At 43.9% G+C, this 24,751-nt stretch overlaps 1 protein-coding gene across 1 annotated transcript; it reads left to right on the forward strand.

Moving 5' to 3' along the window:
- Nucleotides 1-2,581: 2,581 nt before the first annotated feature.
- LOC144889372 (pumilio homolog 1-like) lies at nucleotides 2,582-24,448 on the forward strand (the record flags this gene model as incomplete). The annotated part of the gene is given in 5 exon segments (XM_078769578.1): nucleotides 2,582-2,690; nucleotides 6,828-7,021; nucleotides 9,915-9,962; nucleotides 23,652-23,836; nucleotides 24,142-24,448. Coding segments are annotated over 5 exon segments (843 nt in total), but the record flags the coding sequence as incomplete, so codon positions are not given.
- Nucleotides 24,449-24,751: the final 303 nt, after the last annotated feature.

Raw genomic sequence — 24,751 nt, forward strand, 5'->3', positions numbered from 1 at the left:
ATGCACAAAGTACCAACGGGGGGAGAGCCGAGAGGGACCACCACGAGTCACGTGGACAGGGCAAAAGGTGGATGGCAAGGAGATAATGGGGGCGGGGCGAACAGCACACCTGGACAGAAAGTACAGGATGAGACAAACAGCACACGTGGAGAAAGGAAAAATAATTTTTTTTTCTCGTTTGGGGGGGGGGGGAGGGGGGGGGGTGGGGATTTAAAACGTTAGACAAAGAGTATTATGTTCGGGGTAGAAGGGAAAAAACTAAGAGCCATGCAGAACACGATGTAGGGGAGTTAAGTAAACAAACACCCATAGGGGTACAAGGCCGCACACCCGGAGCAGAACACGATTAATTAATTACGAGTTACAGGAAATTCAAACCAAAACTAACTATAAACAAACAATATTACACATGGACGATAAAATAACAAGTTGAAATTTGACAAACACACGAATGAAAAAATAACCGCTTTGGATGCCCGGAGAGAACCAAGCCTCAAGGTCGGAAGCTTCAACAACTAGGCCACGTGGCGCGAAATACTCGACTATTTTTTACAGGTATGAAAGATTAACACCGATAATAATCTTCCCAGGGACATGCAAAAGGTACACACACGTAAGATAAATACAGTTTCGACAAAAATACAAATGTGACAATTACTTAACTTCGAGCGTGCGTGACGATCGTGGAACAGCTTCGAAAAACCGTGACCGCCTCGACAAGATCTCGCGAGATCTCCAAGTATGAGAAAATCATCAAAAAATTTCCGTCCCCTTATGTCACGTCCGTCACACCATAATTTATTCAAAAAGTAAGAGTTACAAAAATATGAAAAAAATATGCCTGAGACAGCTTCAACCATTAGCTATTCTCAAACATCAAATGATTAATTTGTGCCTTCATGTTAATTTGTAGAAGGGGAAAATAATGATTCCGTCCCCTGAAGTGTCACATCCGTCACACTGTGACGGATGTGACATAAGTACCAGAAATGACAAACGGTCTTGTTCGCAAAACACCAGAAATGAGAATACAGTCTTCCAGTGGCCAAGAAATGATGACATAGATTGTGTCCACCCATTTGAAATTTTCTGTGGCCCGCTAGACCTCACTGGAGTTGACCCACTGGAAGTCCCAGCCCTCAACAGGATCAAAACTGAATTTGGAAAGAGGAAATGAACTGCTACAGGATTGTGCCTACCATCTAACAGACTTGCTCCAAATCAGGAGTTGATCACACTGTCTGTTGAGTTTTCAGCACAAAGTTGCCAATTATTCCTCTTGGTCATGCTCACTTATCTTTCATGTCTTTGATACATAGGCCTGTAATTGGCTTGACATGGTGGTGCATAATGCAAGTAATGTGGAAAATAGCCATTTATTGTTGATAATAAATCAACAGCATGATTGTCACCAACTGCAGGTGACACTATCCTTGTTGAGTGTCAAAATTTGATTTTCACTTACCTTGATGTAATTTCATGTTGTCAGGTTGTCACAGTTTACAACTGACATGTTTGATGTGTTTCTGTTATTTGTTCTCAGCTTTCATAGATTTTAGAAAGACTGGTATCATGTAAAGAATTTCTGTCATGGCAAACTGTCATTTATTATGGAAAAGTAACAAGTATCTTATGATTTCCATACATTGTCGCTTATGTCACGTCCGTCACAACTACGTCACGTCCGTCACACTGAGGTGATATTGCCTTTAATGTTAAAATACACTGTACTTTGTGAACTAAGAGGGGTATATCATATAAAGACATGAGGCATACAATAGATTTTGAGAGTATTTTGTACTCATGACCCCTAAAATTTGCCAGAGGAAAACTTTTCATGGTAGATTGTGGTAGAGGCCAGAGGGACACAATATGGCAACACCAGCAAACCAATGTTACATTTTTCCATCACAGACTTACACTTAGTATTTTTTTCTGATAGTTTTCACCCCTCTGCATCTTCAAATGCCAAGAAAATAATATTAATTAGAGGTAAACATTGCTAGGCACATGATCTTATCAGTGTGACGGACGTGACATAAGATTGAATTGTCTAATTCACAAGCCTCCATTTTAAAAGCAAGGCAAGCCGTTATCTTCTAATCATTATTTTTGTACACGTGGACCCTCATACTCTAAAATAAAGCAACAGACAAACTGTTTAAAGGTAGAAAATTTTCCACTGCTGATTTTTACATAAGTGTTCCATTTTTCATGACTTCACTCATTAAACATGCATATTTGTGAAGTACAACATGCCGTGTTTTGATTAAAGCCGTCAGCGGTGCGACGGGTTGGCACGGCTTGTGTTAGAAGGAAAGAGGGAGGGGTTCTTTTGTGCAGGTGAATACATTGGGATTGGGTTCTTAGAACTCTTACCTTGTGACTCTTTCAATGATTTCAGCATACTTTGATTTTGTTGATCCTCATGCTGTATTTTCATATACATCGATAACTGCAAAACAGTTTTACCGTTTGCCGTCTACAATTGGAGATTTCTGATGGACTACAATTGGAGAGAATTGGAGCAAGAGAGCTTGCTCCAAACAACCTTCAATGCTGCTGCCCGTGTTTCTTGCAGCAACTTCTTCCGAGTAAAAAGATTTGGGGTACCGAGGAACCGGCTAAAGATGCGCCCAAGGGCATTTTCCTTGAAGACCAATGGCAAGAGACTGCTTGGGGCTCTTCTGGTGAGTGAATGTAATCTATTTAGGATTTTTTGATGCAAATAAGTTGCTCAGGATGCAAGAAAGGAATCGAGTGGGGATGATGACAAGCACTTGGATAACTGATTATTTTTCAGATTTTTTTTGAGTGTAATGGTTGGTATTCTTGCATATGTATGGTATGCAAGCATACAATCTTTTTGTTTTTTTTGTCCCTTGCTCCTCCGGCAAGGTCTGAGATGCTGGACATTAAAATGAGCTCCGTCCTACCGACTGATAAATCCGTCCATGTACTATTGTATGCGTGATATTTCAAAAACGGTTGAACATTTAGCTTTCATATTGCAGATATCTATTCCTCATGACATTATCTCAACCTGATTAGATCACGTCTGCGATTGGCTGATTATGTTACCATTGCAACCATCTCGGTGACTTTGCTTGTCTACACGATATTTCAAAAAACCGTTAAAAATTTAGCTTTCATGTTACACACATCTATTCCTCATACCCCTCAAAAGGTGGGGGACCTAGAGTATCATCGGCTCCATGTTTTTATATATTCCACTATCATAAAGGGTGTGATTTCTCACGATAGATGCAAGCAAGCCTGCGTTCAAAAGTGTGTGATTATGCCAAGTTAATTAATATCAGCATTTGATCACTTTGTTTAAAGATTGTTGCCAGATGATTAAATAACCACCTGCTGGCTTTGTATAAAATCCTTCAATGGCACTCTCAATGTTGTTTTTGTGAAATGTACATTGCAGTTTCAGTAATTTGAGAAGGAATTGAGGTTTATATATATATACACGAGGTGTGTTCAAAAAGTATCCGACCTTTGTTCATAAAAAATACTCGTATCCAGATACAACAAACTTCCCCTAATCTCCTTCAAAGTAATCCCCTTGGGCTGCCACACACTTCTCCCAACGGTTCTGCCACTGTCGGAAGCAGCGCTGGAACGCCTCTTTTGGGATGGCGCGCAGCTGGTCCGTCGCATTCCGCATGATGTCTTCTCTGGACTGAAATCTGGTCCCTTTCAGGGGCATTTTCAGCTCGGAGAAAAGCCAGAAGTCACACAGAGCCATGTCGGGAGAGTAGGGAGCCTGACGAAGCACAGGTGTGTTGTGTTTGGCCAAGAAACTCTGTATCAAATGTGAAGAATGGGCGGTGCGTTATCGTGATGGAGCTGCCAATTGCCCGCTGCCCACAGGTCCGGCCGTTTGCGTCGCGCAGCATCACGAAGGCGACGCAGAACCTCTTGGTAATACTCCTTGGTGATGGTTGTGCCGTGTGGTGCGTACTCGTGATGAACCATGCCACTGGAGTCGAAGAAGACGGTCAGCATGACTTTGACATTGCTGCGGACCTGCCTTGCTTTTTTTGGCCTCGGGGATGTTGGATGCTTCCATTGTGATGACTGCAACTTGGTTTCTGGGTCGTACCCATAAACCCAGGACTCATCGCCAGTGATCACTGTTTTGAGAAAGCTGGGATCGCTGTTCACAGTCTCCAGCATGTCCTGTGCGATCTCCAAACGGAGTTGCTTCTGCTCAATCGTTAGCAGCTTTGGTACGAACTTCGCTGAGGTTCTCCTGAAGCCCAAATCCTCCTTCATAATGGAATTAACGGATCCAATGCTGACGCCCACCTCGTCTGCAAGTTCTCTGATCGTGATTCGACGATCCTGCATCACCAGGGTCCTCAATTGGTCAATGACGATCTCATTTCGGGATGTTGAGGGCCTACCCGAACGTGCTTCACTCTCCACTGATGTGCGGCCATCTTTGAAGCGGTTGTACCACTCCTTTATCTGTGTGGTGCTCATTGCTTCGTCCCCGAAGGCCTGTTGAATCTTGCGGATCGTTTCCACTTGGGAATCGCCAAGCTTTACACAAAATTTGATGCAGTAGCGTTGTTCAAGTTTTTCCGTCATTTTGTCAAAAACGAAAATCCGACGGCACTCACTTACACTTCCTCACTCATCGGCGGTCTGCCGTCGAATGACAGCTTCTGCAGGTGGGAAAAAATTCACGCGTGCGCATTAGTATCGCCTACATACGTGCACCAATCAACGCCTCCCTAGCTTCATTTGTTTACGCACGACAAATTAAGGTCGCATACTTTTTGAACACACCTCGTATATAACTTAAAATTGGACATGTGATTTTACATATGGTGTCCACAAATTACCATTGCAAATTCACACTGTAATAAATAATAATAATAATAATGAAATAGGATTAAGCAATGCGGTTTGCTGCATGTGAAAGAACATTTGTAAGATTTATTGTCAAGATCCTCATCCGAATCCGAATGAACTTGTGGGGATTGCGCTTGAACGACTCAGGAATGTGTTCAACATCCTCACCACTTGTGCTTGACCGGCCTGCCCCCCTCCTGTGCAGAATGCTACCGGTCTCTATATAATTTTTGTGCCACTCAAGAATTATTTTCCTCGATGGTGGCTGCCTCACATCTAGGTCATCCTGAAGCTCCGTTGAACCAATTTAGCGGATATAACATCTTTAAACCAGGCAACAGACCTATTTTTCTCGTGGGGATGCCATTTGCAGTAAATTTGATGTCACGTGTCCCAGGAGACACCTAGAAACGGAAATAAAGTCACTACAACTTTGAGAAAACAGTACGGCACTTGGTAGAGCAGATGCCTCCACCAGGCTGGGCAGTTTACTTTCTGTATCCCACTGATTGGCTGGATCTGGCTCCGGACCTAAACCAAAATCGGATCTGGCTCCGGACCGAAACCAAAATCGGATCTGGATTCTGACCTAAAACAAAATAATCTCATTAGCTTGTTCTTTTAACCTAGCCAACTCATCCACCAATTTTGTCACAACCCGTCCACAACTTTTTGAGGTGTCGTGCTATATATTGTTTTTTGCCCCATCTTTCAATCATGAAGAATCACTTAAAAAAATTCAAGTATCTGGATCCAGATTCAGATATTCACCAAAAGCTAGTTTGGCCTTGTCACACACCCATCCTGTCTACCAAGTTTCATTTGAATTCGCTCAACTTTTTGATACATCCTGCTCACAGACAAACAAATAAACGGGCAGACAGACAAACAGGTGAAAACATAACCTCCGTCCACCTTGGGTTGCGGAGGTAACCTGTAGCATGCAGCAACCCGCATAATTGTCTCCCATTTCATCGTTTTCTTTTTAATTACAGTTTGAATTTGGAATAGTAATTTGTGAACACTATATTTATGAAGTTTTGAGAGCATTTTGTGTTTTATATGCCAGATTTCTATGTTTGCAAGATGCATTTAGACATCATTGCATGCTTGGTTGATGATGCACTTTGGAATACCGCAGGCTCATTCGACCCTGTTGTCTGTAACTGGAGGCAAGGGCTATTGTTCAGTGCAGTTACATGTGACATTTTTGTAATGTGTAGGTAATATGCTTTTGAAATTTGATTTCTCTTTATTTGTTCGCTTTTATCACTGTTGGTTTGTTTTACTTGCTCTCCTACCTACCTACCTTTTGGCTTTATCAATGCTTATCATTGCATTGAAATATTAAGCCAAAAAAACTAGACGATCAGTGCTGACTGGTTTGCATACAGACATATTGGGAAATCAAATGGGTTATTGATTCACAATCGTCTGGTTTTGTAATACGGTCCCACTATCGATAACGCTCAGAACCAATTTTTTTTTGGCGATATTGAGCAACATTGTGCCTTTCCTTTTTCAAAGCAAGCAGTTTCGGTCCACGTTGTCCCAGAGTGGTTTGATTTGCTGCAAGTCGGGGTTCTGTGCTGGCAACTTCAGATTTTCCATATTGTTCTTGAACCAATTCCTAGCAGACATCTGTGCGACGTTTGCCAGACGCTTTTATATGCCATGTGCCGTTTAATAGTATGTGCTCAAATATGCATGCATAGGTTGTGAGGATTAAATTCAGGCTTGGATGTGTTGTCAATGCTTTTGGTGATTATAAGTGTGGTATCTACTTTGCTTTTCTGCAGGAAATACACCATCCAACTTGATATCCTGATGAACTTTACAGTTTACCATTATAAGGGGCCCTGGGATGGAGATGTACCTTGGCTCGGCAACTATGTAATGTTTTATTAAATGTTTAGTGGATTGTAATAACGTATGTCGGGTGGTGTGCTGCACAGACCACGCTGTATCGCAACCGATTATGGTGCAGAGGCGGCCGGGGCAGGGTGGATTTGCAGGTGGTGGGAGCGAAGTTGGCTCGGTGCTTTCACCACGCTCTGAGACTGGAGGTTTGGGGGTCAGCATGGTGGAGTATGTCCTCAGCTCATCACCCGGTGACAAATTGGATTCGAGGATGCGCAAAGTTGGCTTTGTAAGTATTAGTCTTCCCCTCCCCTTGCCCCTAGCCTTTTTTTTTTTCTTTTTTTTTTTAATACTGAATCGAGGCTCGTGAAAGGGCTAACATTTACTTCACAAACAAATCAACCAGACAAACAAAATATATAAAAAGAGGGAGCGGAAGACAAGATGGGGAGAGAAGGGGAAGCACACAAACACAACATTTGAGAGCAGGGAGATGTGTGGAAGGGAGAGGGCTTGGGGGGAGGAGGCGTGGGAAGGGGGGGTAGGGAGAAGTATAAAACACAAGGACACCAAGGACTTCCAGGACAGAAGTTGGTATTTCAAAAAGTGGACACCAAGGACCCCTCCCCTGACTGGGGTGAAATTAGCGGGGGTAGAAAAGATTAAGGTTTTGGATGGGGGAAGATAAGAGATGGTGGTGAACAGCTGTTTTAAAGACCTGGAGGGTGGAGTGGGATTGAAGAGAGTGAGGGAGTTTGTTCCAGAGGTGGGAGAAAAGAGGAATGAAGGAGTGAAGGTGAGCAGAGAGTCTTGATTTTGGCAGTTTAACCATAAGAGGGTTGCAGGCAGATCTTGTGCGACCTGTAGGAATATTTGCGGGACAGAGCCCAGAGAGAGCTGGGGGGGGGGGGGGGGGGGGCAAGGCCAGAGAGGAGTCGGTAGAAGACTTACTTCTTCTTTCTTCTTACTTGTTGTCAAATGAAAAACTGATGCTGCTCGTGAAGGCCGTTGTCTTTTGCTCTGAGAAAGGATTACTGCCTGAAGGGTTAACACTTGAAATGTCAGCTCACCTTGCTTCCCATGGTGCTTTGCATACCTCGATCAACATCCTGTTGATTTCATACATTTTCTTTCTTTTTAGCTTTATGTTCCTTTGTGAAGATCACATCTTTGTTTTCTGTTTACTTTTCTGTTTTCTGTCAGAGGCAATCTATTTATTTCGAGTAAGAGGCAATCTATTTATTGTGCACACCAATGTAGTGGAGTTTTGGACTTCCCACCACAGTAGTCTGCAGACATGCCTGTTCCCTGCCATTCCCCTCCCCTGACTGGTTTATCTTCTAAACCTTATTTCCTTTCCCTCCCATACTCTGCCTGACCCCTCCTGCACTCTGCCGGAACCCCACCCCCACTCTGCCAGACCCCCTCCCGCACTCTGCCGGACCCCCTCCCGCACTCTGCCGGACCCCCTCCCGCACTCTGCCGGACCCCCTCCCGCACTCTGCCGGACCCCCTCCCGCACTCTGCCGGACCCCCTCCCGCACTCTGCCGGACCCCCTCCCATATCTTATTCCTCCTCTTTTCCTTGTATCAATACCTATGTTCTTAATTTGGCACACTGCCCAACCTCATGCCTTCATAATAGATAGATGGACTTTGAGTGACTTTCTTGTTGTGGTTATATTATTTGTTTATTTAATTTACTCTCCCCAAGCATGCCCCTCCATTTATGAAAATGCACTATTTTGATGTGAAGGTGCGAACGTTCCTTTGCACTATGAAGTGGTGTGTTTACCAAACTTCTGGTAAAGATAGAATTGATTAACCATCTCATCAAAGTATGATGCCAAATGCACTCATATGTTAAAATGATTAAATAAAACAATGTTTATGAAAACCCCACTTTGCTAACCTCTGGTTTTGTATCATGATTGCATGTATGTGATTGCGTGTGTCTATAGATAGTTTTATTTACCTGAACGATGCTGGGAGAGAATATAATTCAGATTTTTATGCCTCTGCCGACGACGTCGCCAAAGGCATTATGTTTTTGGGTTGTCCATCTTGATAGGTTTTCGTTGCCACGATAACTTCAGAACAGCTGAAGGGATCCAAGTCAAACTTGGTGCAGGTATGTATAACAAGGTGAAGTTGAACTGATTAGATTTTGTGGTCATGTCAAAGGTCAGGGGTTATGTTTGGTAAAAATCCTGTTATTGAGCTAACTTGTGAAACAGTCATGGGATTTTCACCAAACTTGGTATAATTATATATTATGATGCCGAGATGAACTGATTAGATTTTGGGGCCATGAGGTCAAAGGTCAGATGTCATGTTAAGTTACCATTATTTCGTTACCACGATAACTTAAGAGTGGCTGAAGGGATCGAAGGCGAACTTGGTACAGGAATGTCTAATGATGTAAAGATGAACTGATTAGATTTTTTTTGGTCAAGAGATCAAAGGTCAAGATTGTTACTGGGCCAACTTGTGAACCAGTGATTGGATTTTTAACAAACCTGGTAGAAGTATATATATGATACAAAGATGAACTGATTGGATGATGTCATCAAGAGGCCAAAGATCTGAAGTCATGTCAGGTAAAAATGTGATAACTTTAGAAAAGCTGAAGAGATTTAAATCAAACTTGATGCAAGTATGTATCATGATGTAAACATAAACTGAGTTTTTGGGGTCAAGAGGTCAAAGATCATATTAAGTAAAAATTATTTTGACGACACGATAACTTAAGAACGGCTGAAGGGATTGAAGCTAAATTTGGTACAAGTATGTATAATGATGTAATAATGTGGACAGAGGTATATCGATCGACGTCACAACGTCGAAGAGTGCCGTTCTAGTTCACCTGGAAATGAGGCTCTTGTGAGGATTAAGAGCAGTTTTTTGGGGGTTTGTTTTTGGAGCAGCCATTTTTAATTTTTTTTTCCCTATCTCTTCCCCGTTGAATTCCTCATAATGTGTCAGATGTGTCAACTATTTCGTTGGTATTGTGCTGCTAAGGTTAATTGGATAGTACAAGAGCATGGAAGCTTAGGATGTACAGGGTGTTCCAAAAAGACCTGGACAACTTTGGTTGTTAATATATTTAGTAACACAATTGATAAAACGATACCCTTTGTTTTATATGATACATAAACTCATAAAGCTTTCTTTATTTTCAGGTCTGGTGGTTTAATGGAAAAGAAAATGGCGACACAGGAGAAAGCTCAGTAAGTTGAATGGTTCATCAAGATGAGATCCGATACACAAGTTCAGCATAATTTCCGTACAAGGTGTGGAAGGAATCCGCCATCGTGGACTAGTATCAGAGAGTGGTACGAAAGGTTTAAGGAGACTAGCATGTGACAGAAACAGAAAAGTATCCTTCAACCAAGGACCCTGGTGTTGGGCTAGCGGCTAGGGTGTCAGCTTAGGATCCTAGGATCCTGGGTTCGAAACCCGGTCGATCGCTGAATTAACGCCAGGGGGGTTGACTCAGCCTGTCATCCTTCCGAGGTCGGCTAATTGAGTACCAGTTCACTGGTAATTCCCTGCTTGTCGTTAAAGGCGGCAAAAAGGGTTGGCGTCAGGAAGGGCATCCGGCCGTAAAACATTGCTTCAAAAAGGGGACCGAAAAACAATAACTACCACGGTTCCCGAAAAAGGCCAACCCCCGCTTGCGGGGAAAAATGGCCTCTAAAGGTGGTTTTTTTTTTTTTTTTAACCAAGGACAAGTGCAGAAGACTTTGAACGAGTGCATGAATCATTTCAACAAAGTCCCAGAAAATCAATCCCACATGCCTCCAGAATACTGGGATTACCAACCACCACTGCACACAGGATTCTGCATAAAAGACTGCTTTATGCATATAAGGTGCAGATTCGACAGGAACTCAAAGTAATGACGGACTCAAACACAAGGCCTTTGCCTTGGAAATGCTCAGTTGCATAGAGAATACAACAACAACAGGCATTTTAAGGCCATTTTCCCTGCTAGAGAGGGGGTTTGCCTTGCGGGCCCCATGACAATCTTCTCCATTTTGCCCTATCTTGTGCATCTCCCCTTGTTAACCCCCTTAACTGCATTTCTTCTTCCACCATCTTCAGCCAAGTCTTTCTCGGCCTTCCCCATCCTCTACTTCATTCTACATTCATTTCCATCACTCTTCTCAACCAGTCACTTTCATCCTTCCTCAACACATGACCAAACCATCTCAACCTGTTTCTCTTCACAGCATCCACCACAGGCTCTATTCCCATCGTCTTTCGCAATTCATCATTTGTCTTCCCCTCTCTCAACGATACTCTAGCACATCCATCGCACCATTCGGATTTCCACCCTTTCCAGCCTTCGTTGCTGCTCTACATTCATTCCCCATGTCTCGCTCCCATAAATCATAACACTTCTCACACATGCAGCATACACCTTTCCCTTCAGCATCAACGACACTCCCCTCCTCGTCAGCACGCCACGCAGTTCCCGAAACGTCTTCCATGCACATCTCACTCAAGCAACCGTTGCCGAGTCTGATCCACCTTCTCCATTCAGTGTGTCTCCTCGGTAGCAAAATGTTTTCACACCATCCAGCTTCACGCTGTCTCCAAGATCCAACTCAAGATTTCCTCCATCTGCAGCTCCCTCTGTGCACACTTTACACTTGAATGTAGCTGCCACACTGGTTAATGACCTTTTCAGACCACTACATTTTTGATGAACCCACTCAACGCACATTGTACATTGAATGGAGTTCACTCCGACACCCTTCCTGCACACAGCACACGGCCACTTCCCAGTTCTTTCCACCTCACCACATGCTTTACAACTTGCCATCACCTTCGTTTTTCTGATATTCACCTTCAGACCTTTTGTCTCCATACATTCCTTCCACTTGTTCATCTTTTCCTTCAGTCCATCCATACTTTCCGCAATCAACACCAGATTATCTGCATACAACAACTCTCACGGTAAACCCTCCTTTACATTCCGATCCAGCACCTCCATCACAGCTACAAATAGTAGTGGACTTGGTACCAACCCCTGATGCACTCCCACCTTCATCTCAAACTCACCACTGTCCCTGTCCTTCGTCCTTACAGCTGTGCGCGCTCTCTCGTACATTGCCATCACTACTCTGATCAACCATTCTTCCACTCCTAACTTCCACGATGCCCATGTCACTACTTTGCGTGTAACCCTATCGAATGCTTTCTCCAGATCAACAAACCCAAGAAACAACTTCTTCCTCTTCTCCATGTACTTCTCCTGCAACTGCCTTACAATAAGCACGTCTGTCATTCCTCTTCCTGGCATAAATCCAAACTGCATTTCGTCGATCTTCACTTTCTTCCTTGTCCTCCTCTCCAACACCCTTTCCAATACCTTCATTCCATGATCCAATAACTTTATCGCACGATACGAGCAACAGTCCAGAGGGTCACCTTTCCCGTTGTATAGAGGCACGAGGGTACTCGTTTCCCAATCCACTGGAATGCGGCCTTCTTTCACCACCAGATTACAGATCTCTGTCATTCTCTTCACACCCCAACTTCCTGCTGCCTTCAACATATCTCCCACAACTCCCGTCGGCCCTCCTGCTTTTCTACTCTTCATTGCTTTTATCGCTTCCTCAACTTCCTTCTCAGTTATCTTCTCTGCCGGTCATAAAACTGGGGTAATGTGGACGTTGCCGTCCCATTCATTCTCTGCATTCAACAGCATTTCCATTTATCTCTTCCACCTTCCTTTAATTCCATCTGGGTCCACAACGATTTGTCCCACTTCAATGTTGTGGTCTTGTCCAACTTTTGTCTCCACTTCAAAGTTGCATAGAGAATGATGAAGATTTACTGAAAAATGTCATGTTCACAGACGAAGCTTGCTTTCACGTATCAGGGAAGGTCAACCAGCACACTGTGAGGATCTGGGGCTCTGGAAATACTTGCATGGTCATTTAACATACGTAATAGTCCTAAGGTCAATGTGTGGTGTGGCCTTCTCCATGACCACTTGGTGGGTCCATTTTTCTTTGCGAGGATACAATGACCTCAACATTTTACATGAACATTTTGGAAGGATTCGCCGTCCCACAATTTGAAGACCCGCATTCCGATGTTATTTTTCAACATGACGGCGCTCCTCATTGGGCCTTAATCGTTCGAGCCGTCCTGAATGAAAAAATTCCAGGTCGCTGGATTGGCCGAGACATACCAACTGCATGGCCCCCACGATCATCAGACATGACCCCCCTTGGTTTTCTTCTGTGGGGGTTTGTCAAAGATGATGTCGACAACACCAAAGTGGCAAACTTGCAGGATCTTCGTTCTTGGATCACAGCTGCATGTGCGCTGATGGATGCAAACATGCTATGCCGAACATGGCAAGAACCCGTGCACTGCCTTGATGTCCTGTGCATGACAAACGGAGGTCACTTTGAAGTGTATTGATGGTGTGCACAAAACTTTGAGTTTCTGTATCACATACAGTGCATTCAGAAAGTATTCAGACCCCTTCACTTTTTTCACATTTTGTTATGTTGCAGCCTGATGCTGAAATCGTTTAAATTCATTTTTCCCCTCATTAAGCTACACTCAATACCCCATAATGTCAAAGAGAAAACAGGATTTTCGAAAGTTTTGTAAATTTATTAAAAAGAAAAACTGAAATATCACATTTACATAAGTATTCAGACCCTTTGCTATGACACTTGTAATTTAGCATGAAAGCCCGCTTGGAGGTGGCAAAAAAGCACCTATAGGACTCTCAGACTGTGAGAAACAAGATTCTGTGGGCTTTCATGTGTCTTTCACTGAGGAGAGGCTTCCGTCTTGCCACTCTGCCATAAAGCCCAGATCGGTGAAGTATTGCAGTCTCCCATCTCCACACAGGATCTCTGGAGCTCAGCCAGAGTGACCATCGGGTTCTTGGTCACCTCGATTACCAAGGCCCTTCTCCCCTGATTGTTCAGTTTGGCCGGGCGACCAGCTCGAGGAAGAGTCCTGGTTGTTCCAAACTTCTTCCATTTCAGAATTATGGAGGCCACTGTGCTCTTGGGAACCTTCAATGCAGCAGAAATTTTATTGGTAGCATTCCCCAAATCTGTGCCTCGACACAATCCCGTCTCTGAGCTCTGCAGGCAGTTCCTTCGACCTCATGGCTTGGTTTTTGCTCTGATATGCATTGTCAACTGTGATACCTTATATAGACAGGTGTTTGCCTTTCCAAATCATGTCCAATCAATTGAATTTACCACAGGTGGACTCCAATCAAGGTGTAGAAACATCTCAAAGATGACAAGAGAAATGGGAGCACCTGAGCTAAATTTAAAGTGTCGTAGCAAAGGGTATGAATACTTGTGTCAATGTGATATTTCAGTTTTTTCTTTTTAATAAATTTGCAAAACTTTCTAAAATCCTGTTTTCTCTTTGTCATTATGGGGTATTGAGTGGAGATTGATGAGGGAAAAAATGAATTTAAACGATTTCAGCATAAGGCTGCAACATAACAAAATCTGAAGAAAGTGAAGGGGTCTGAATACTTTCTGAATGCACTGTGCACCAAAGGGTATCCGTTGTATCATTTGTGGTTTTAAATATATTAACAACAAAAGTTGTCCAGGTCTTTTTCGAACACCTTATATAAAAGAATAATGTTCGTTAAAACGTAATTATCTGCAAACGAGAGACTTGCTCGGTGAACACGGACCTCAAAGGACTGCAGAAGTACGAGTGGATGATGCACAACCTTTTTTTTCTAGCTTGTGAAAGGGATCATCGCCTCCCCCCAACCCCCCACCACCTCACCCCCTCATTACCTTATGCTGCAGTGTGAATTATGAAATTGTTCTGCTCGTCATTCACCGGCTTCTTTTCTCATGTCATTCCCACTGCTATGGGATACCCAATGCGGCCCAGCCTAAATTTTGTGATTTTATTTATTTGGTTATATTCATTCTTTTTGTGATTTATATATAGTACATGCTGAACTAAAGCTGCAAATTGTCAAGGTTGCTCTGAAAACCATTTCAGTTTCAATCTGGCTTTGTTGAGTTTGTCTGAATGCAATGGGTCAAAAATGAATATGAGCCTTTTATTTTAAATGCGAGCAATGTTCCTGTGGCGTTTGTATTGAGTTTGGACAGGAAGTGTTTGTGGTTTGTTATTGTCACCTGCAAGTGTTGCCAACTGTGAGGGAGATTGAGAGTCACGTTCTCGTGGCAGTGGCCCAGGCAATACGTGTGGAGATTTCCGTGTTGCATTATAAGAAAACAAAGAGTTGTCGGTAATTTACACTATTCATTTGGTGACATTGCTAATGTAAATATATCGGTGATCGTCCCTTCTATTTAAGTGCATGTGAAGAAGTGAAAGCGTAGCCTTTTTTATATGGTTGAGGGTGAGGGTGGGGGGGAGGGACAGAAATTTAGCGATTATCCTGACGATGCATTTTGTATTAGCACCTTTCGTTTTCCCAACACCATTCCAGGGGTGAAACGTGTAATTTGACTGGTTGTAACACATAGGGAGGAGTATTTATTGGAAAAGTCCTGACAACGATCACTCTTAATTACATACATAGTTGCAGACCACAAGCAATTGCTGCAGTGTGTGTGTGTGTGTGTGTGTGTGTGTGTGTGTGTGTGTGTGTGTGTGTGTGTGTGTGTGTGTGTGTGTGTGTGTGTGTGTGTGTGTGTGTGTGTGTGTGTGTGTGCGTGCGTGCGTGCGTGCGCGTGCGTGCGTGCTCGCTCGCTCACTACATCGTGTATGTGGGGTATATAGATTACAGTAAATCTCGTGTCGGGGTGTGTTGAGTTACCAAGTATCTTTTGGAGCACTCGACAAGTGGCTTAACCATTCGAGCAAGCACTCCATTCAACACCGTTGATAAGGAACAGCTGGTTTGGCAAGCGCTAGTTTGCTGCTTGGTAACTGAACACACCCCTGGTTTTATCCCTTTCAGTTTAGTGTTACCCAGCAGTAGCGACTGTTAAAAGGTAATCAAATGTGGTTGTGGTTTATAATATTTTTTAGTTCTGGTAGGGGTGCTCCCACGAAAACGTCACGATAAGCTGTTCATACACGTTAACACAGCATTTCTCCAAAGAAGAAACCCCCCCATTGTGCAGGGGGGGTGGGGGTATCATTCGTATTGTTGCGGATCTCTCGAAGCCCGTCGACGTACAGAAGGGGGGTTAAACCCCCTTTCCCTCTCGGGTCTTCGAGTCCACGAGGCCGAGTCGCCACCCCCGTAGCGAGTGTGCGGAAGGGTATCGGGTCGACTCCACACGTACCTTCGGTACCCACGCCTTGCCACGAGAACGGGGACTGGACCTCGCACAAGCCACGCTAATCGGATATGCCGAGCAGTTTGCGTGTCACGTGACTTGTGCCGTTACTTTTATTGAACCCGATTTGAGCGGTTTTATTTGTGCGATGCTAGGCCAATAGTGAAATGACGGGAACGATCAATTGGAAGGAAGAACAGGTTTATTTACAACTATACAAGGCGAAGAGACACAGAGCAAGCTTAATCAGTCTTAACTTAAGCCCGGACTAGGGCCCACTCACTCACTCAGGGGAAAAGAAGGAAGGACAGTTCGCGCTCCAAACGTGCCTTGGCGCCGTTCACTCCCGGACAGCTCGCCGGGCGTGGCCCTCAGATGTTCACGGCACGTGTGCTGGGAGCGCAGGCAGGGAGATCGCGTGTCTGTGGCCCGGAATGTATCGTCCTCACGAGCGCGTTATTCACAGGCAGCAGCCGAGCGCAGGGCATGGGGGGAGTTCGTGTACAGAGAGGCTATAACAAGCAAGGGGCTTCACTCGTGCTGTGACAAAAGCTCTGACTGGGAGACTCTCACCGATTATGACTCTCTCACCGATTCTGACTGAGGGGCTGGGCGACTCTGCTACGGGGGGCTCGGGGCCAGGTCTTATATGGCCCCTCCCCAGCCTTACCCGAATGTTCCAAGCCCCTCCTCTCGCTGTCGTTGTGAGCCACTCCCCTTGAGCTCCGATTGGATGCTTGCCGCCTACCGGCCACTCCCCTGCAGCTCCTCCCTTCGGCCTTGCCAGATTTGTTCTCGGCCTAGCATGTGGCATTCCAGCCCAAAGAACACCTAACTCACTGGCCTGCTCAACGCAAACTAACACAGGAAAGGAGACGACGCTTACATTTAATAAGAAATAACTGAACTAAAGCGAGGCTACATGTTGTGGTGCATCTACCTACGAGGGGGGTTATCTTTATTCTCAAAACCGCAACAGTATTAATAGTGTTTTGTAATAACATTTATATTATGCTATTGTCATAAGTGTTGTTTGTACTTTTGTAACGAGAAGCGGCTTTGGGAAAAAGCCACGCGAAATGCCTTGGAAGAACTCCACAGAAGCGGCAGGAAGGGTCGGTTATTAACCATTGTGGGGTACACAGGCTGCAGTAGATCTTCGCTCTGGTGTGTTCATCAACGATACAAGTATAGATTGCCTCACGGATGACTGGATTCCAACAAATTTCTTTCAGTTTAGTGTTAAACAGCATTAGCGACTGTTTGTGAAGGTAATCGTACGTGTTTGTGGTTTATAATATTTTTTTATTTATGGTAGAAGCGGTTGCTCCCACAAAATGGAAGGATAATCTATTTATTCATGTTTAACATGGCATTTGTTAAAGGAGGAAAAACCCCTTGGGGATTGGGGGATATTGATATTCGTATTAATATTGATTTATAATAGCATTAATATTATGCTATTATCAATAGCGTTATTACTTTTGTTATTTGAAGCGACCTTGTAAAAAACGCCACAATGAAGCTATCTTAACACGGGTACACACCTCAACACGCAACCCCCTTAGTGGGGAAAACTCCCTTGGGGTGGTGGTGGGGGGGGGGGGGGGGGGGGCACATGAAGTCGCTACAACCTCCATCGTGTGACCCTTATTCCTCCTGTCGAGATTGGTTGAGATTGAATAAGTAACGACTGAATGTCATGAATTATTGGACATTAATGATAAAAGCAAATCGCTTTGTTTAGCCATAACAGGACTGGGCTTTTTCAGAGGCGCAAAAGACTGGAAGGAGGGAAGGGGGTGCATGATGCCCTTCTAAGATCTCCGCTACAGAATGTTCGATCGTTACCAAATTTGGCATGTAGTCAGGGCCCTTAGGGATATTTTGGTTCAAATTCTTCCAAAAGCATCAAATTTGGCGCAGATGTTGCCCATGCCATACTGTTTCGATTTTTGACGGGCGCCAAGGGCGGTATGATCCGGGGACCATACCGGTCCATCCCGCCATGTCACCTGACCTATGACGTCATAATTAGGATATGCATCCAATCACATGGCGTACTATAAGTGGTCAAGTTCAAAATGAATCGATCGAAAAATGAAGGCAGGGATAAATTTTTAAGGTTTTCATAAAATCCAATATGGCCGCCAGGTCACATGACCTATGACGTCATATTTATGACATGTATACAATCATGTATACATGAACCCGGATCATGATCGCACAAAAATTAAACACAAGGATATGGCATACAGTTCATAAAACATCAAAATCCGTACCTTTGTAATTAGACTGATGAACTGCATATGCCTGAAAATTAGGAAATAGATATGTAAATATTTCCTCTAATTGTCAAAAATAAGGTCAGAGTTCGATTACCCAACCCAGAAATATAAAATGGTGAACCTCGCGTAAATCTTGACAAAAAAAAACAAAAACCGACATGTTTGACTCAAAAATGACCTTTAAGATGACCTTGAGGGTTGACCTTGACGTCGAATCATCAAAATAACATCATAATTGGATTCCTCGACCTCGAAAACCCCTGAAAAGTGGTATCATACATGATTCCAACCCTTTTGGTTATTTAACTGATTTTCCTCTAATCCGGGTGGCGGCCATTTAGTATTTCGCCAATATGGGGCTCCCGGGGGGGGGAGGGGGGGGCGCCCATCTTGGCGCCCGTCAAAAATCGAAAGAGTATGGCATGGGCAACATCTGGGCCAAATTTGGTGCTTTTGGAAGAATTTGAACCAAACGGCCCCAAAATATCCCTAAGGGCCCTGACTAATGCGCATGGTGCTCGATATCTGCCCCCTGCCCCTCCCCCAGTCCTTTTCGGGTTAAACGGCCCATGGAACTGGTGACTGAAGAAAAACTGATGTCATTTTCCTGAGAAGAGTTTCTATTTTGTATATTCATATCCTTTAAATTGTACGATTTTATTAAAACTGATTTTTATACCACCAAGATCTGTACAATATAAAATGTTGCAAAATAATAATGAAAATTATTAATGGCAAAAGTGCAACATTAAAATTGTGGGTGCAGTTTTTATGACTATTCGATCATTGCTATTACCACGGATACTTAAATCTCATCTGCAAACTAGAACGGCACTCGGAAGAGAGCATACCTCCACCAGGCTGAACACTTTACGTTTTGTATCCCACTGATAGGCCAGATCTGGATTCGGACCTGAATCGAAATCTAATCATCTTGTTCTTGTCACTTACCCAACTCATTCACCAACTTTTGTAATTAGTCGTCCACAACCTTTTGAGATATCGTGCTATATATCATTTTTGCCCTATCTCTCAAAGGTGAATAATCACATAAAAATTCTCAGATCCAGATTCGAATCTGGATCTTCACTAAAATCGAATCATTTCGCCCTTCTCACATGCAAAAGCTCTCCACCAACTTCTGTCCAAATCCATCCACAACTTTTTGAAACATCCTGTTCATAGACAAATAGACGGGTGAAAACCTAACCTCCATCCACTTGGGGGCAGAGGTAATAAAGGCAAGTGAAATATTTACAAACCACTCTGAGGGATTAGTCCGATGACGTCATTACAGGGATCCTGAATGTTGCTTGGCGTTATTGATGGCACAATGTGCCACCTTTACTCAAAGTAACTCCATGAGTTCATAGTAACTGGAAAAAAAACAACGGGATAAATAGCATCCTGGGATTGAGGTATAAAATAGGGGGAGGGGTGTCTTCATCAAATGTTACGTAATATTTTAGGGGGAGTCCGTTATGGCGTGTTCCAAGGGCATGGGAGGAGTGCTATATTTAGGCAAAAACACGCGTTACGTAATTTTGAATGGCCCCTTGACAAGAAATCTGTGTTTGACAAGAAATGTGGAGATCTTGCGGGTTATACCCGTGTGCGGGTTATGCGTGCCATAAATTTTCCTTGTGCACTTTTTTTTCGCCAGGTGCGGATTTTACAAGGGGTCAGGTTATTTGTGTGAAAATACGGTAATCTAGCTTGAGGTGGTCTCTTCAATTCACTTATTGTTTGGCAATGGTTAGAGGGACCACTGACTTGCCTGTGATTATGGAAGCAACAAACCTTGTACTTTGGCCTCGCTAGAGGACATTCCATTAATGTTCAGGGACTTTGATTTGAAATATCTGGAATCCAGGCAAGACTGATGTGATACTGTGGCACCAGCTCATAGGTGAGAGCGGTAATCCACTGAGCTTCGGGCGAAGGCCTTTGAGACTGTGAGCAGTTGGATTGATAGAGGTCATTGCTTCATCATTTAATTCGTCATAATTAATCCATCATTGCTTCGGATATGAAATCTTTCCTCTTCTCCAATGGCTTGATCTCTGATCATCAATTTGGTTTCAGACCAGGTCACTCTACTCTGGACATGCTGCTTCTGCTGTCTCAACAATGGATGGAGGTCCTCAATGCCAAACAGGAAATTAGAGCTGTCTCCCTCGACATATCACGTGCCTTCGATACGGTCTGGCACCCCGCTCTGCTCACCAAACTCTCCTCCTTTGGTATCCATGGAAATCTCCACGCATGGCTGGCGGACTTCCTCTCTAATCGTAGTCAACTTGTGGCCCTGAATGGGTTTCTCTCATCTCCTCTTCCTGTTCAGGCTGGAGTTCCACAAGGCAGTGTTCTAGGCCCTGTGCTTTTTCTGGTCTTCATCAATGATCTCTCTGACTCTCTTGAAAATCCTCTCTATCTCTTTGCTGATACTCCACTCTCTGCCGCTCCATTCCTCATCCCTCAGATCGGCAGTCTGCAGCCTCCTCACTCTCTGCAGACCTGGACAAAATCACAGACTGGGCAAACGAGTGGAACATGTCTTTCAATCCTGACAAATCTCACACTCTTACTATGTCTCTCCGAAAAGACCGACTGGACAACCCTCCCATCTACTTTCTGAATAATGCTCTCCAAGAAGTTCTGTCACTCAAGCTTTTGGGTCTCACTATCTGCCATGATCTTTCCTGGGAAAACCACATTTCCAAGCTGGCCTCCAAAGCCAGTCGCCGACTGGGCATCCTCCGTCGTGCGAAGTCCTTCCTTGGCACACCTGAGCTCCTCACGACATACAAGGCTTTCATCCGCAGCTCAATGGAGTACTGCTCTCCCCTCTGGGCTGGTGCTCCTGCCTCACACCTAGCTCGCCTTCACGCTGTTGAAACCAAAGCGTTCAGAATCATTGGAATCTCCCGCGATGACACTATCTCCGAGGGCCTTTCACTTACTCACCGCAGGCAGGTTGGTGGTCTCTCCGTCTTCTACCGACTCCTCTCCGGCCTTGCTCCCCCAGCTCTCTCTGGGCTCTGTCTCCCAAATATCCCTACAGGTCGCACAAGATCTGCCTGCAACCCTCTTATGGTTAAACTGCCAAAATCAAGACTCTCTGCTCACCTTCACTCCTTCATTCCTCTTTTCTCCCACCTCTGGAACAAACTCCCTCACTCTCTTCAATCCCACTCCTCCATCTAGGTCTTTAAAACAGCTGTTCACCACCATCTCTTATCGTCCCCAATCCAAAACCTTGATCTTTTCTACCCCCGCTAATTTCACCCCAAATCCAATTTTTTGAAATACCAACTTCCTTCCTGGAAGTCCTTGGTGTTCTTGCGTTTTATACCTATCCTGCCTCCCCCCAAGCCCTCTCCCTCCCACACATCTCCCGATGTCCCTGCTCTCAAATGTTGTGTTTGTGTGCCTCCTCCCCTTCTCTCCCCATCTTGTCTACCGCTCCCCTTTTTATATACTTTGTTTGCTTGTTTGTTTGATTTATTTGTTTGATAAATGTTAGCTCTTTCACGAGCCTCGTTTCTGTATACAAAAAAAAAAAAAAAAAGTGCCGAGTGATGCTGGCTTTGGAGGCCGGTTTTGCTATGTGGTTAGCCCAGGAAGGTTCACGTCTGGTGGTGATCCTATAAGTTCAAGAGACGGAACTATTTCCAGTGGCTGACCATGGAAATAAACAAGCGTATTAGTTTGGTGATCCTTCTCGATGGGGTGTGGCAATGAGATTTTCCAGGATTGAAGGACATGTTCCATTCATCAGACTTTCAGATATTCATTGAGTGGACTTAAATATGTCGATGTAAATCTCGAATTTTCTTGTTTTAGTGGCCAGCCATGGTGATTTTTGTTTAGTCATGATGATTACCTGAACAGTTCAGGGCTGCTTATTTTTAGAAATTCCTACCACCACCTCTTATCCCCCATATGTTTGACAGAAACCTGGAATACAATAATACCTTCACGTTCACTTTAGTGATTTACCTGATGCAAACTGTATAGGTTTGCTTCTGTGGTTACCTACGCCACTGAAGGTGGGCAGAGGTTGTTTTCCCCCCTGTATGCCTGTCTGTGCCCGTGAACAAGATATCTCAAAACGTTGTTGACATATTCTTACAAAATCTGGTGGGGAGTTTGTGCGTGACATGGACGAAATGCTTAGATTTTGGCGAAGATTCGGATCATTGAATTTTAAAGTGATTCCTCACCATTGAGTGATCAGGCCAAAAATGATATATAGCATGATATCTCAAAAGGTTATCGGTGGATACGATGAAACTTGGTGAACTCGGGTGTGTTACACTTGTCACACGCTAAACTATCCGGATCCTGATCCAGATCTTCACCAAAATTGAATCGATTCTTCCTTGTCAGACACCCAACCGGTCCACCAAGTTTCATCCAAATCTGTCCACAACTTTTTGAGATATCCTGCTATGTATAGTTTTTAGCCCTATCTCTCAATGGTGAAGAATCACTTAAAAAATTCAATTAGCCGGATCCGAATCCGGATCTTCACCAAAATCTAATCATTTCGTCCGTGTCACATACGCTACCCCTCTACCAAATTTCGTCCGAATCTGTCCACAACTTTTTGGGATATCTTGTTCACAGACAAACAAACAGACAGACAGACAGATCACTCAATCTTGTCGCAGTGTGTGATAGCTTGTGATTTTTGAGAGAAAACATACAAGTTAAAACTAATTTTTATGTGCACTGTGTCAGTGGTACATTTCAAATAACATGTTATAAAATAGTTTGAGTTAATTGTATATACTAGGGCATGCCCGTACTATATATATGCCCGTACTATATATATATATCTAAAATTATATCCCCCCCCTCTATTTACATGAAATGGTTTGGTCCATTCGCAACGCCAAAGCGAACGGCGAACGGCTTGCGAGTACGGTGACAATCCCCCCCCTCTATTTACATGAAATGGTTTGGTCCATTCGCAACGACCACAGAACCCCCCCCTCTATTTACATGAAATGGTTTGGTCCATTCGCAACGCCAAAGCGAACGGCGAACGGCTAAATCGCCATAGCTCGGTAACTACTTGTCCGATTAATTTCAAACCTTGAAAAGGCACATCCTCGGGTCCCCAGCAATATACCTGGCAAGTTTAAAGTATATCGGACCCGTGGTTGTCGAGAAACAGCGGTCACAAACAAACATACAAACATACAAACACACACACAGAGATTACTGGAATTATAGATAGATTATATACTAACTATCTCTGAAATATTTGTTTGTTAAAGAAAATCATGCTTGCTGCCAATTTAATGTCTTCCTTGTTGAAGCATTTTGATGATCACCACAGGGAGGAGGTGAGCCTGAAGTGGTTGATGGGGACAAGGGTGAAAAGAACGGGGCCATTAAGCCTGGGGTTTTTGAAGAAGACAAAGCCGGGGGCTTGAAGACAGATGGAGAAGTGGAGGTTGTTGGAAAAGCTAATGGACTGGCTCTACAAAACGGAGTGGAACTTGATGTTGGCAAAGACTTTGGGTAAGCTGCTTGTGGAATCCTGGAATATGGAATTCTTTAACCTAACCGTAGGGATTCAGAAGTTGAAGAGGTGAGACTTCTGCAGCCAACCTCTTAATTATCCGAGTTTCCTGTATTTCTTTGCTCATTAAGCTTCTTGTCAGAGATTGCTTGTACTCTTACTTTGACACCTACTGTATTCTTGTTGTTTATCGCTCTAACCCAACTGTATTGGGAATCACCAAGTTTTATAACTGTATTTGAACAGTCCATTGTACAACCCCAGTCGTTCACAAGTTGTTTGCCTGGCTTCTTTTCTCTTTTAGTCGTGTAACACATGGAGTTTGTCAGTCTCCCGCTGCTGAGGTCTCTGATCGCATGGTTCCCGCTGGGCAGCCTGGGGTAGACCCCCTGGTTGCCAGTGCCGGCATGATGCTTGGGGTCGGAAAATCGACTGAAGATTTTGGCGTTGGAGGAATGGAGCCGCAGTCGGTGACCATGGATGCATCGGGGATGATGGATCCGATGGGCTTGGACCCTCTACAATTTGTGTATCCTGGGACGCAAGTCACCATGGATCCTGGAACTCAGAACACTGTGGGTCTTTTTGACTATTCTGCGCACCAGCAGCAGGTAATACAACCAACTACTATATTTGTTGTTGCTTACATTCAACATTTTGTGTCTCGGGAACAGGAGTTGTCAACATTCCTTCCTCAATCCTTTTCATAGTTTTTATTTCACATCCATAATAATGTTTGGATACTATTTGCAAAGCACGAGGAAAGCACAAGTCCAGCTTCTTGATAGTGTTTTCAAGGCTCTCTAGGATTAGTCTAAAGGCCGATAGATAGATGATCATCTGACTTGATGTATCTAAGCTGTGTTTTTGGTAGCTGTTATTTTTCAGGTTATAACTATAATGTTGTGTTTGAC

The sequence above is a fragment of the Myxine glutinosa genome, unplaced genomic scaffold (assembly GCF_964187855.1).
Source record: "Myxine glutinosa unplaced genomic scaffold, kmMyxGlut1.1 SCAFFOLD_3180, whole genome shotgun sequence".
Classification (NCBI taxonomy): Eukaryota; Metazoa; Chordata; class Myxini; order Myxiniformes; family Myxinidae; genus Myxine; species Myxine glutinosa.